The sequence below is a fragment of the Heliangelus exortis genome, chromosome 18 (genome assembly GCF_036169615.1).
Source record: "Heliangelus exortis chromosome 18, bHelExo1.hap1, whole genome shotgun sequence".
In the NCBI taxonomy this organism is placed as follows: Eukaryota; Metazoa; Chordata; class Aves; order Apodiformes; family Trochilidae; genus Heliangelus; species Heliangelus exortis.
In genome coordinates, this window is record NC_092439.1 from 12,532,332 (window position 1) to 12,545,774 (window position 13,443).

The window sequence follows — 13,443 nt, forward strand, 5'->3', positions numbered from 1 at the left end:
CCAGTGCCCTGTGCCAGACACCAAAAAGGGGTTTGCAAGGGGAAAATAAAACCCTCCAGGTCTGGAGGCCAGCTCCAGAGAGGTTCTCATTCCCAAAGCAGGAACATCGTGTGCATGTGGATGTTGGATGCCAGAGGAGAAAAAGGAGGGAGTGTTGGTTGGCAAGGGGGTTGGGGAAGGAGAGGGAAAAAAGAAAAAGCAGAAAGCAAGCTCAGCCTTCAGACTCCAGAGGACTGGCTGGGAGAGGCAGCAGCTGAAATAAATGCTCTGCTGTTATTACTGCATGGAAATTACAGCTGCCAAAAGGAATCCAGGCCGGTCTGTTGCTGAATATAACTTTAAAAAGACAGCCAGCCTGAAATCCCAGCCTGTTCATGGCTGTCAGGAAAGTCAGGGCAGTGGTGGGACCCAGGGTCCATTCCACGTTGCCTTCTAAACAGCAAAGGGCAAGGAAAAAGCTGAAACAATAATGGGCAGAAGACCAAAGGATGCCCAACAGGTGGGAAGGGAGGGCTCAGCTCCCCTGGTCCTGGTTTGGGGAGAAACGTGTTAAATAGGGAGATCCCAGTTGCTGGCACAACAAGAGAGAGGGAGGTGTTTGGGCTGGTTCCTGGAAAGTGTTTAACTTTTTAAAGTGTTCCCTTTTTTCTTTTTAAAATTGAAAGTCTACAAGGGGAAAAAAAAATGCTATAAATACAGCTCTGGGTGTGAGGCAGGAGAGGGGAGACAGTGAGAAAGGAAACCCCACTACTATTTGCAGCAGGAGCATCCAGTGTAACCATGATGAGAAAGGCTTGGGGGATGCTGCTTTGTGGGCAAGCAGGGAAAACCCAAGTAAAACCCTCTCCAGAAAGGAACTTCAGCTACAGGTGAGACCAGGACACTGGATTAGATGGGTCCTCACCACAGTACCAGCAGCCTTGCACCCCGAGCTGGCCCCTGCCTGGCAGCAGCTCCCCCTTGCCCACAAGGAATCCTTGGAGAATGGGGCAAAACCAGGGGTTTTCATCTTCCAGCAAGCCAGCATGGTGCCAATTTAATAAAAATCATGCTCAGCTTGACCCTGACAGACAGAGGCTTCACTTGCCCCTCCTGGAGAACATGAGTCAGGAGCACACCAAGCTTCCCTTCCCACTGCCCCTCTGGCTGCTGCTACATCCTTTTGGGTAGGAAACCAAACAAACTGCCAAAAAAGTTCCCTCTCTGTCCCCAAATGTGGTCCTGGGGAGGCTGCAGTGGAGACCAGCACCAGAGAAACCCCACTACCACTGCAACCCTTTCAGCCCCCCCACCATTTAATGAAGGCTTTGCCTGGCATGGCAGGGGTTATTACTATTAATGCAGCCTCCTTGCTGCTCACCTGGAGCCTTCTGCCCTGGTTTTGGGCACGCTGCAGTCCACCCTGGGGCATGGCACAGCCACATCACTACCCCCCAGACCTACTTACCCACGTAGAAGGTGTTGGGGGCCTGTTTGTCCCCCAGCTGCAGGTAGAGGATATTCGTTGTCTGCGAGTCATGCCGGAGCCACAGGGCCACTCCCAGGATGATGCCTCCAGCCAGCTGGGGAAAAAAACAGAGGGAAGCAGAGGTTACCCATTGCTCTGGCCGTGCCAGACCCAGCAGGGCAGTTTTCAGGTGGGAGGGAGCAGAAGGTTTACCCTTCATCCTTCTGGAAATTCTTTCCCACTCGTTTCATCAACGAGGCCACCCCAACATCCCAGCCCTGCAATCTGCTTTGTGCCCCACACCACAGCACCCACTCCCAGGGGCACCCTAAACACCTCCAGCTCCCCCAAAACATACAGCTGATGATGGCTGCATCTTAACACGGTGTTTAGGAACACAGAGATGACTGAAAAACCACACTCGGTGGCACCTGGCAACATTTCCAGCAGCACATTTGTGTTCTGTCCCATTAATCCCCTCTCTGTGGGTCTTGGGGATGTCCCACATTGGGAGGGGACAGGCAAGGATTCACATCAGCTGCCTTTGCAGCATCACTTTAAGATTTCAGTCTTCTTCCAAGGTGTCTCAGGTCCCACAGTAATCCCTGCAGCCATCACTTCCACTGCTCAGTTCATTGCCCATCAGATTTCAAAATGTGATTGAAAAAATAAAAATAAAAAAAAATCATAATGCAGGTCCCTGTGGGTGGGCTGTGAGCAGGGACTCTGCTCTCTCACTCTTAGGGCATTCAGACATGGATGGCCAAGCCCTCAGGGCAAGGATAAGAACATGTTTCTAACATGGGAGATGTTCTGTGTATGGAGCAGCAACCCAATTTTGCCACTGGAATATTTATGTCTGAATAATGGGAAGTTTTATCACTGACATCCTCACTTTTCACTTCCAGGGAGGGGTGAGGAATGGCAGCCAAGGACAGGAGCAGATCAGAGGCACTGCAGCCAGGAAGGTGTCACTGAAAGGAACTTGAGCCACAGCATTTCCAGCAGGACTGGATTCTCTATTATATCCCCTCTTCCATTTAAAGCCATGAGACAGACAGGAAAAATTAGCACACATATGAAAAAAACCCGAAACAACACAAACCCAAAAGAATTCAGTATCACTTCTAAGAAGTGGATATTCAAACACTGATTTTAAGTGTCCTAAATCCCTGAAGCCATTCAGCTTAAAAAAAAAAAAAAAAAAGGAAGATAACAACCAAAAAATACAGAAGGGAAAACATGATTTTTTTTCCAGAGGGTCTGAGTCAGGTCAGCTACAGGCATTGGAGGCACCATGAAGGCCACATTAAAAAAAAAAAAAGTTTGTTCAGTAGAAGTTCAAAGTCTCCAATTGTGAAAGTACAGCAGAGCTTTGGTGAACAAACAAGGACTGGGATCTGCCAGAGAGGCTGCTGGTGGGAGGTCACCTGGTGTTTCTTCTCCTTGCTCATTTCTGCAGATCCCAGAGAAGAGATTTTTCCAGGGATGCCACCAGAGCTGGGACAACCCCACCCGATTTGTGCAGAACCCCCAGGGCAAGCTGACCCTGGGGCTTTTCCACTCACTTGAGGGAGAAAATCCACACCAGCTCCTTGGAGAGGCAGGGATGATTTTGTCAGCCTTTGCCCCATTTGCCACCAAACCAAGCAGCTTTTAAACACTTTTCTCCCACAGCCAGCAAGGCAACTTCCCTGCTGGCACAGTCCCTCATTCCTCTGGCACTTGGGAGAGCCCAAGGTCCTTCAAACCCTGCCTACAGACAAAAGTCAAAAAGCCAGCCCGTGCTCAACTCCAGCTCCAAATAAGGCAGCTTCAGGCTTTGCAGAAAGTTACCCAAATCCAGCCTGCTATGGTTTGTTCATTGTCTGAGCCCACGTGTATTCTCCCAGGAGAAGCAGAACGTCCCCAAATGAATCGGTACCACTCCTAAAGCAAAGGTCTCAGTGGCTCCAAGGGTAGAAGAGACCCTGAGGAAGATTTGGGTTTCTGTGCTGGCTGACAAAGTTAAGAAAAGGCTGCAACACTTTTTTCGGTTTGATTTTCCCCCTCCAGGAAAATATTGACTGAAATATCTGACTCTACACCCAGCAGTACCCAGCCCAGCATCTTAGGCCATCCCTGGAGAGGTTGGGGCAACACCAACACCAACACCAGGAGGAGCAGGAGCTGCTTTCCAATCAAACTTGCTCATCACAGAACCAAAAGCAAGCTGCAAGCTACTCTCAAAATATTTCCTAATACTTTGGGAGTGTGAGGTGAAGGGACTGAGCCTCTTCTGACTCATCAGACCCACCCCCAGCACTGAACCATCTCCACATGTTCCCAGTTCCAGTCTGACTGTGCCCCAGGAACACCCTGTGACTCCCCTGCCCCATCTGACTCCATTTGCTTTTACAACAGAGCACAGAGCACTTTTGAATGGAAGTTTTAATCTTGTTGGATTTCTTAAGAGAATGCAATGTTCCTTTACTAATGAGAACAGGGTTTAGGCTCTGATGAGCAACTTTTTCCATGAAAAACATATATCCTTCCACCATCAAAAAGCATCAGTCATACTTAAGGCATCTTTCTTCCCAAAGGAAAGACGAAAAGAAGGAGAAAACCTCACCAGCTTCCCACAGTAACCCTGCTTTCTGCCCTTTACTTGGGATAATCTTATTCTGAACATAGCAGCTTGTTCCAGGTATAAGCTTGGTATTTTCTTCCCTCCCCATCCTACAGCCACCACTGTTTGCCAACACAAGAGCCAGAAGAGCTCCAAACAGAGGTAGAGGCCACTGAAAAAAAGCAACTGCTCAGATTCAGAGCAGCCAAACAGTTTCCCAGCAGTTTAAGTGCCACTAACTTCCTAGGCTACTTTTACACCCTTGCACTCTGCTTTGTGCTGGAGTGTTTTAAGTTTCCATTCTGCTGCCCTCCCCTACTGAACTTTCCTATGTCTTTGTTTAAATTTAAAAAAGAAAAAACCCATATATATCCTGCAGACACCCCCCTCCAAAGCCCCAGAGTAAATAATTCCTTGATGAAAATAACACCCTCTCCATCTTCCCCTGGCCCCTTCAAACATCCAGCACCCAGTCCATGGCATATACTGTGCCACATCACTAATGTACCTCAGTATGGGGCCAGCTCTGGAAATCACACCCCAAGCAGCCCAGCAGAGGCAGCATTGCAGGCTCCAGCTTTTCCTCTTTACCACTTTTCCAGCTTCCAGAGATTTATTGCTTCTTTCACAGACAGCCAGACTTTTCCAGCTGGATCCAGCCTGCCCAAGCCTCACTTTTCTCAGCAGTGCAGTTCCTTCTTGGCAGGGAGAAGCCCCCATCTGATGCTGGCCCAGGGGAGGGAAAAGGCAACCAACCCCCTGAGAGGTGATGGGATGGTTCCCTACACGATGATGGGGAATCACCACCTGAGTTTCCTGGTGATGGTGGGTGCACAGCCCTGCCCCATCCACCATCCCTCTTGGATTGACCCTGATGTGTCATTCACCCTCAGATTTCCCAGATCCAGCTACAGGGCAAGGGAACAAGCCTGGCTTTCAAAGCTCAGTCAGTTCTCCCCCTCCCCACAAATCCCCATGATTTAGGGGTGCAAGGAATAGCCCCCTTCTCCCTTTTAATGTGAGGCATCACCCCACATCTGAGCTGCCTCTACCTTCACCTGCTGCACCCCAGACACTCTCATCCCAGGAGTGCATCACCCCCATTCCTTCTGCTACCCCCAGCCCTTTTCCTGCTCCCTTCCCTCTGTCTTTCTCCGAAATAGGTTTCCTGGCAGAGAGGAGGAAGAGGAGGAGGAGGAAGAAGTCCTGGCTCCAGAGCAGCTTGCAAGGCATGCCAGAGCAAAGCAGACATCCTGCAGCCCAAGCTGGGGGAGGAGGGAAGCAGAGGTGCCAGCAGTTTCACAATGCTGTATTTTTAGCAGCAGGGCTGCTTCCTGTGGCCACAGAGGGTCCCTGCCACCAGGATGCTGCTCCCCAACCCCTCCTGCAAAACCACCACCAGCACAGCCTGTGCCACAAAGCCTGGGAAATACCACGGTGACTTGCAAGGAGGAGGATAGGATGCTGCCAAGGAAACTTCATGGATTTTTAGGTGGTTTATGATTGGAGTTGATGACAAGGCATATTTAACAGGTTTTCACACTACACAGGCTTGAGGCTTCCTCTCACCTTTCCATCACACCACCTGGAAGCTGAGCCCTTTGAAGGGATGGCATCCAGACCCCACTTGGGGGACCCAACTGGGGCTCCCCAGGGCTCAAAATGGAGTAAAACCAAAGCCCCCTCCTTTTAGGCATGGGGAAACCAGGGCACAAAGGATGGAAACAGCTTGGCAAAGGTGAAGCATCTTGCCATACAAGAAGCCCACCCCCACAGCCAGGAATGAACTCTTAATTGGAGGTTGAATGCTTTGCTCCCAGGCCAGCAGATCCCCTATTTTCCAACATGAGAAAACAATGAAACCTTGCTCTGTTGCTGCACCCAGTGTGATTGGGGGCAAAAGTGTGGAACTAGAGATTCATAACTTGATGAAAACGACCTTTGGAAGAGCAATACCAGCCCTTGCAAGATGAGTGCTAGGACCTGACTGCCTCTGCACCACCATCTCAAGCATGGAGGCAGGCAAGAGAGAAACATGGGACACTGGCAGTAGAAATACATGCCCGAGCAGCACCCATCTGGCTTCGTGTCATGGTGTGACTCCACTCCAAAAATTCACTTCAAATTTTAATTTTAAGGCAAGAAGCTGCTTGTCGAGAGGGACCCTGTGATGCCCTGGAGCACCCAGACATCAGGATTCTTGCAAGGCTGTTTTGTTGGTTTTTTTGTGGTTTTTTTTTTTTTTTTTTTTTTTTTTTTTTTTTTTTTTTTTTTTTTGAGGGGTAAGCAGGGGAAGTGGTTTAAGGTCGACAGGCACAAAAGATAAAAGGGCATTTGGGAAAAAGCCCCATGCTCTGCTGCCTGCAGCCCCTGTCCTGCTCCCTGTCCTACTGAATAGCAGTAGCTATTCATAGACCTGCTGGCCAGGCCCAAAATTCTCTGCTGGTGCCTATAGTTACCAGCCCCACAACACTGCAAGGCTTTTCAAAACAAGCTCCAGAGGAACACTCCCAGAAGAACAGCATGCCAGAGGCCAAATAAAGCTTGATGGATAGGAGGAGAGAGGGAATCTGGCATCGAAATCCAGGAATGGGGTCTCCTGATGGGGCTGCACCCTGCCTGCCACAGCCTGGACCCTGCTGCAGTAGAAGCATCACTATGGACTGACATCTACCAGCAGGGTTTAACTGCTCTCAGAAGAGAGGAAAACAATTTAAAGCAGTGCTCTAAAATTAATTCGGGCCCATATGTAAGTATTTAGCTATGATGGCAATACAACTGCTTTCCCTTTTGAATAACACAGTACAAGGCATTTGCACAGTACAGGACCAAAGTGTTTCTCAAGGCAGGGGTTGACTCTCTTGCAGGAGATAAGCATTAGGGTGGTTGGTAGAATAATCTCAGGAAAACACAGCAATCCCCTCCCCTGCCATCAACTGCAGCCCAGCCCATTAACTGAACCCACAGGGCAGGGCACCTCTCTCTTCAAAAGCCCTCTTTTAAATAGCCTTTTGCACGCAGAGACTTCAGAAAATTTGCAGGGAATGGTAGAGCTGTGTCCACTTGTCAGAGCCCAGACACAACTCAGAGAGCCATCAGCAGGAAAACTTGGGTCTGGGGGCTGAGAAAACCTCTCCCTTGCACCCTTGCTTTAAGATGCAGGGTGAAACACACATGGAAACCTTCCTGTCCCTCATCCCAGGATATTGAACCCAAAGTTGGTGGAGGATGCTGGGCCAGCATCACATCTGTGCTGCTCACAAAGCTCTCTGTGATTCCCAGGAAGACCAAGAACCAAAGCCCATGCTCTGCAGTGGAGCAGCCTGATAGATGTTATTAAAAAAAAAAAAAAAAGAAAAAGAAAAAGAAAAATGAAAAAGAAAAAAGAAAAACAAGCAAAAACCAAACAACAACAACAACAACAAACCCACAAAAAAACCCCCAAAAACAAAGGAAAAAACCCAACCCAATCTGCTCTGTGAGCCTAGGGAGTTACTTCCAGCCTGTGGTCCAGAGCTGCAAGCAGCATGAGCTATCAGCTCCTCCAATCCTCTGTCTAAACCTGGAAATAGCAGTACCCAGCCACCCTCCTCATCACATCGAGAGGGTCATGAGGGATTCAGCAGAATCATCACCATGGGACCACCACAGAAAGGGGCCACTTTCCTCCTCTATCACCTCCGGTTACAAAGCTAAATATGTTCATGCATGCTTTGTGGACTCCAGGGCACAGCCAACAGATTTTCCAGTGTTGCACAAGAAAAGACTGAACTCCTCCACCCTTTCCCTTCTGATCACCACTGTCTAGACAGACTTGTACTTCCACCTTCCCTCTGTTCTTGTCCTCACCCCTTTGCAACACGGCCACACCACATCCCCTCAACACAAGCAAGAGAAAAGAGTTCCACGGTGCCTGGAAAATGGCATTAGGAATAAGCTCTTCCTTTTAATTAGACACCTCTCTGCTAGGGCAGTCAGCAGTGCTCCAGCCCTGGAAGGCTGCCACGGGCTGTATTAGCTAATATGCTGGGCAATCCTTCTCTGAGCAAGCCAATTTCTCCTTGGTTATGTTTAATTAAATTTTAAAATAGGGCTCTGGCTTCCTTTGGCCTCTCCAGGGACTCTTTGCAGCAGCGGTCAGTTCGGCCCCACGCACCAAGCTCTGGTATTGGATTCAGATAATTCAGGAGAGGAGTCAAAGTCCAAGAGTCTACTGAGAGTGGGATGAAGAAGCAGCTCCACCTCACCGTGTGCCCAGCCCAGCCCTGCTCAGGGCTCCAGGGTGACCCACGACTGCCACTGCACCAGCAAAGAAACCACCTGGGTAGGGACAGGGCAGGGAAGTGGAGCATCCCCTCGCCACTGGCCACCCCAAGGTTTCAGGACAAGTTTGCAGCACAGGAAAGGTTTTGTCTTACCAGCCCTGTGTTTTACTAACCAGGTGAGATCCCCAGGTGCTGCCTGTGGCCACCACACTGCTTTGGTCACTGGATGCTGCTGTGAAACACAGAGGGACCCTTTCTTGCCTGGGACAGACACCTGTTTGAGCGTGTGGTCCGTGCAGCTGCTGCTGCTGCTCCCTCCTCAAGGGTCACCCCAGACTGAGAAAGTAACCCCAACAAGCCTGCCATCTTCTTTTCAAGATTGTCAGCATAAAGGAAAAACCACCACAAAAATAAAGTAACAACACAGTATCTCAGGCAGAGAGGGGCTGTCAAGGCACACCGGGGGAGCTGGCAGCGGGGCTGCCTTTTCCTTTTCAACACAGCAGCTTTGTGAAACTCCCCCTGTGCTGCCATGGGAAGGAAAGGGGGGGAAGCCAGAGGGGTGTCAGTTTATTTACACTCTGGCAGGACCACAGGGCTACTTTAAAAAGTTACCGGAGTTTCTTTCATATTTGTTAACACCCTGAAGGCTGAGAATTGCTTCCTTTCTTTCCCTTGGGCACCGGAGTCAGCTCCTGTGCAGCACGATGCAGAGCTTGCCAAACTTTGGGCTCTGTCTCCTTCTTGTTTTCATCAACAGTGCCCGAGCTTGGCTGGGTGGAAGGCAAATGAAAAGCATGAGAAGGCAACGAGCATGAGGAGCCCAGCAGCCTCTGCATGCTGAACAGTTGGCAGAACCACAGGGCTGTGAGTGCCCTGTCTGGCACCTCACTGGGGACAGAGATGGGGTCCTGTCACTGCCACCCTGCAGCAAAGGTGCTCAGCACTGTGTCCAGCCTTCAAATGCCATGTCCTTTACCCCATGTAAAGGACCTTTGTGCTTCTGGGGCAGCCAAGGCATCCTTCCCCAGCTGGGGATGCTACCTGTGTGCACAAACCTAAAACTCCCTTTTGACTGCTGCAACACAAAAGGGCTAGAAAACCTTGAGCCCTGGTGTTTCAATTGCCCTCCAGCTAGCTGGACTCACAGAAGGCACTTTTAGTTTTAAAAAAGCCCAGGCTCCCCATCTGTACCTCAGGTGGCCCGAGGGGACTGAGTGCAGGCAAGCAGAGCACTGGGGGGTGTTTTGGGGAGCTGCTGGCACCCTTGGGAGAGGCTGGAGCATCAGGCTCCCTCCGAAGGGTAGGGCAACACACCAGAAATCCTAACAGGGAAATTAAACTGATCAGCTACTCCTCTTGAAAGCAAAATGCCCCTGAAGAAAAGAGAAGCTGTTCCACTGGGCTGGGGGGCAAGCAAGCTTGCTCAGGAGGGGCTCTGGCTGTGCAGAGCTCCCCACATCCTTCCTGCTGCCCAGGAGACCCTTCCTCCCATGCACCCAGCAGCTGCAGCAACAAGAATGGCAGGAAATTGGGACCAGAAGGGAAGACAACACACCGGTACGAGTGTGACAACTCGGAAGGAACAACACTTCAGAGAAGAGCTTACCCGCCCCCTCCATCCTGCCATTTTAAGGGTGGGGGAAGAGGTTAAAAAAGAACAGCTCCAGAACTGTCCTGTAGTCATCTTACAGCTGGCAAGGTATCAATTAACACCACTGCTGTCTACAGCTCCTCATCTCTCCTTTGGTCAGGGTTATACCGAGAAACAAGGCGAAAAGGCCTGAAATCAGGCCAGAACTGACAGTGCTCACTGCCAGGCAATAATTAAGCCCCACAGCTCCCCGAGGTGGGGACCTTCCAGGAGCTTGACCATGAACCCCTGGCGAGGAGGCAGCTGGTGGAGGCTCCAGCTGGGCTGAGCAGTTCCTGCTGCCAAGGGGAGGTTTGCTCCGGAAGGCATCGCTTCCCTCACCACCCCTCCAGCCCTCCTTGCTGCCTTCCCTGCTGCAAGCAAACCTTAAGAAAACCTCCGAATTCCTGGTTAATAGAGCGGGGACTCAAACAAGGAGTGCACCCTGACCACGCAAGCAAGTGGTGCTGTGTCTCCGTGGGGTGGGGCTGGGCTTGGTTGTGAGAAAGATGGCATTTTGGGGGATGGAAAGTAGCCTATTCAAGGAATAATAACAATTATAATTTTTTTTTTAAAAGCAGCCTGCTTAGGTATATCTCGTTCTGGGTGCAGGAGCCATGAGAGAGCATTTCTTGTCATGCCAGCCCCTTGCTGCCAGAGGGTGTTTCTAACTGGGACAAGCCCAGTTTTCAGGGAAACCGGGATATGCCACTTTTTGCTAAAAAACACCCAAAATCAACAACAACAACAACAAAACGCCTGCCTGGATGGATTAATTAATAAGAAACTTTCTCAGGAAAGGCAAAATCTCCAGCCTGGGTAAAATCCACATCCTAAAATAACTTCCCAACGGGCGCAGGCAGCAATCCCCAGCTCGGACACGACCCAAACGCAGGCATCGAGACCGACCCCCAACCTGGTACCGGAACCGCCGAGCCCTGCCCGCTCCTCGGGGCGGGGGGAGCAAACCCAGCCCCCCAAAGCATCCTCATCGCCCCCCCCTCACCTCCCCGGCTCCTCTGCGCTGGAGAGCTGGGCCAGAGCCTCTCCTCCCTTCGCCAGCAGCATCCCTTCCTATTCCCCCCCCCCAGCTCCATCCGAGCCCCCTCGGATGGCTGAAAAACGGCGCGTTCCCCCCCGCAGAGCCCCAGCGACAGTGGGGTTGGGAGCGGCAACCCCCGGAGGGGTCCCCGATTTGCTGCGGTCCCCTCTACCCTACCCCACCCCAGCTCTGCCCTCCCCGCGGCCGCAAGGCACCCCCCGCCCTTCCGCTGGGAAAGGATGACTCCGGCCCCATCTCTTTACGGCTGTCGATACCGGATTATAGAGAAGTAACAATAAATATATACACGCGAAAAATAAAAAAAAATACGACCAGAGACGCACAAAACCCCCCCTAAAAAAAAAAAACCCAAGCAAACCCTAGGGCATACCCCAAGCAAGACTTAATAGCAGGGCGGGGGGAAAGGGGCGGAAAGGGTTAAAGCCAAGCGCAGGCAGACGAGCGACACAGCGGATCCGTTATTTAAAGCGCTAAAGGGGGAGGATGTTCAGCCCCCCCGAACCCCCCTCGTTGCCCGGGGGCTCACCCAGAAGATGAAGTTGAAGACGAAGAGGAGGTATTTGATGCACTTGGTGCAGCCTTCCACCCCCATGGCGGTGCAGGCGAGGCGAGCAGCAGAGGCAAAGGCGGCGGCAGCGGCTCCGGTTGCTCCGGTTCCTTCGGTTCCTCTCAATCTCTGCGGCCGGGGCTGGGGCGGTGGCGCGGGCGGAGACAGCGCGGAACGGCTCCCGCGCAATGCCCGCCCCAAGGCCCACCCCGGGAGAGGGGGTCGGGACACACGGGCCCCTCCGCCCCACCCGAGGAATCAGCCGCCTGCGTTTTCCCCTTCTTTTTTTGTTTTTTTTTCCTTTTCCTCTCCCTTACTTTTTTCTTTTTTTTTTTTTTTTTTTTTTCCTTTTTTGATTTTTTTCTTTTATCTTCTATCTTTCCCTCCTTTTTTTCCCCCTATTTTTGTTCTCTATTTTGTTCATTATTTCTTATTTCTTTTTTTTTTCCTTTCTTGCTTTTTTTCTTTTACCCTTTTACCTTTTTTCCATCTTTCCCTCCTTTTTTTCCCCCTATTTTTGTTCTCTATTTTGTTCCTTATTTCTTCTTTTTTTTTTTCCTTTCTTGCTTTTTTCCTTTTATCTTTTATCTTTCCCTCCTTTTTTCCCCCCTATTTGTTCTCCTCTACTTTGTTCCTTTTTTTTTTCATTTTTTTTCTTTTTACTTTTTTACTTTTTTCTTTTTTCCCCTCTTTTTTCCCCCCCCTTCTTTTTGTTCTCCTCTACTCCTCTACTTTGTTCCTTTCCCCCCCCCCCCCCCTTTTTTTTTTTTTTTTTTTGTTATATCTGTATGTGTTGAAGGCCTCTTGCCCTTCCATTTCCCAAAGCTGACCACCGTGGTGTATAAACCTCACCAGACAGCCCAGGGTGGGGGGAACAAACTGTTGTGAATGGGTGCAGCAGCAGGATTTGTGTTTCTATATCCAGAAGTCTTAGGGTGCATCCAAGAGACGACTTCCCTCCCCCTCCAAAAAAAAAAAAAAACAAAAAAAAAACCCCAAAAGACCAACCAACCAAAAAAGGATTTTAAAAACTCAACGCTCTGAAATTCAGAGAAGCATTTCCTTATCTGTTTCCCCTCTGATTTTATCCTAAATGCTGGTGTGCCTAACACTTTTTGCCTAAGCTTGTGGCTTTGTTACTGCAAGCAATTGCATCAGGTCCAGCAGAACCACTCAGGATGGTTCCCCTTGATACTGGGTCACTGGAGCATCTGGGGGGTTTCAGGCCTATCCACCAAAGAGATTTGGGTCACACATGTCACCAGTTCAAGTAAGCCTCACATTATGGCTTAGAAATTATAGTTAAATATTAGTTAAAAAAACCCAAACAACAACAACAACAAAAATTAAAACTCCCTGTGCAACAGGAGCAGGATGAAATTTCCCAGTCGTTTGGCCAAAACCTACTTTGGCCCAACAGTTTATCCCTAAAAATACAAATTGCTCTCACCCCATGCCATGCTTCCAACAAGCTCCTTTGCTTCTTCCAGGGCCAGGATAGTTAAGTCCCATCATCAGAGCATAAAAAGATTTCTGGCAAAGCAGCAGCCAGCAGCTCCAGCAAAGGTCAGGACCTTACCCTGCTGAATAGGAACTTGGCACCTGCCTGCAGGCTCCTACGTGGAAACCTGGCCTCTTTCTGCCTGGGCACTTTGCTCTGGTGAAAACATTTCAGGGAGCAGCTTTTGAGCCAAACATTTGCACCCTCAACGGAGTCTTCCCTGCCATGCATCCCATAAGCAGGAATTTGCTGTGGGCTGTAGGACACATTCCCAGCACACGGATGCTGCGAATGAGTCGGCTTCTTCCAAAATCATCCCATTGTCCTCCAGGATGAGTTGGTCCAGGGTTGTGTTGAGTTCATCAGGCTGTGTTTTTTT

At 50.1% G+C, this 13,443-nt stretch overlaps 1 protein-coding gene across 1 annotated transcript in view; it reads right to left on the minus strand.

Annotated features, from left to right (window-relative positions):
- CD81 (CD81 molecule) overlaps positions 1-11,770 on the minus strand; it is a 30,822-nt gene extending 19,052 nt beyond the window's left edge. Inside the window, exons 1-2 of the mRNA XM_071762213.1 lie at positions 11,543-11,770; positions 1,448-1,562 (exon numbers count right to left, since the gene is read on the minus strand). Coding sequence (XP_071618314.1) covers positions 1,448-1,562; positions 11,543-11,608 — 181 coding nt within the window. The 5' untranslated portion in view covers positions 11,609-11,770. The remainder of the gene's footprint in view (positions 1-1,447; positions 1,563-11,542) is intronic.
- Positions 11,771-13,443: the final 1,673 nt, after the last annotated feature.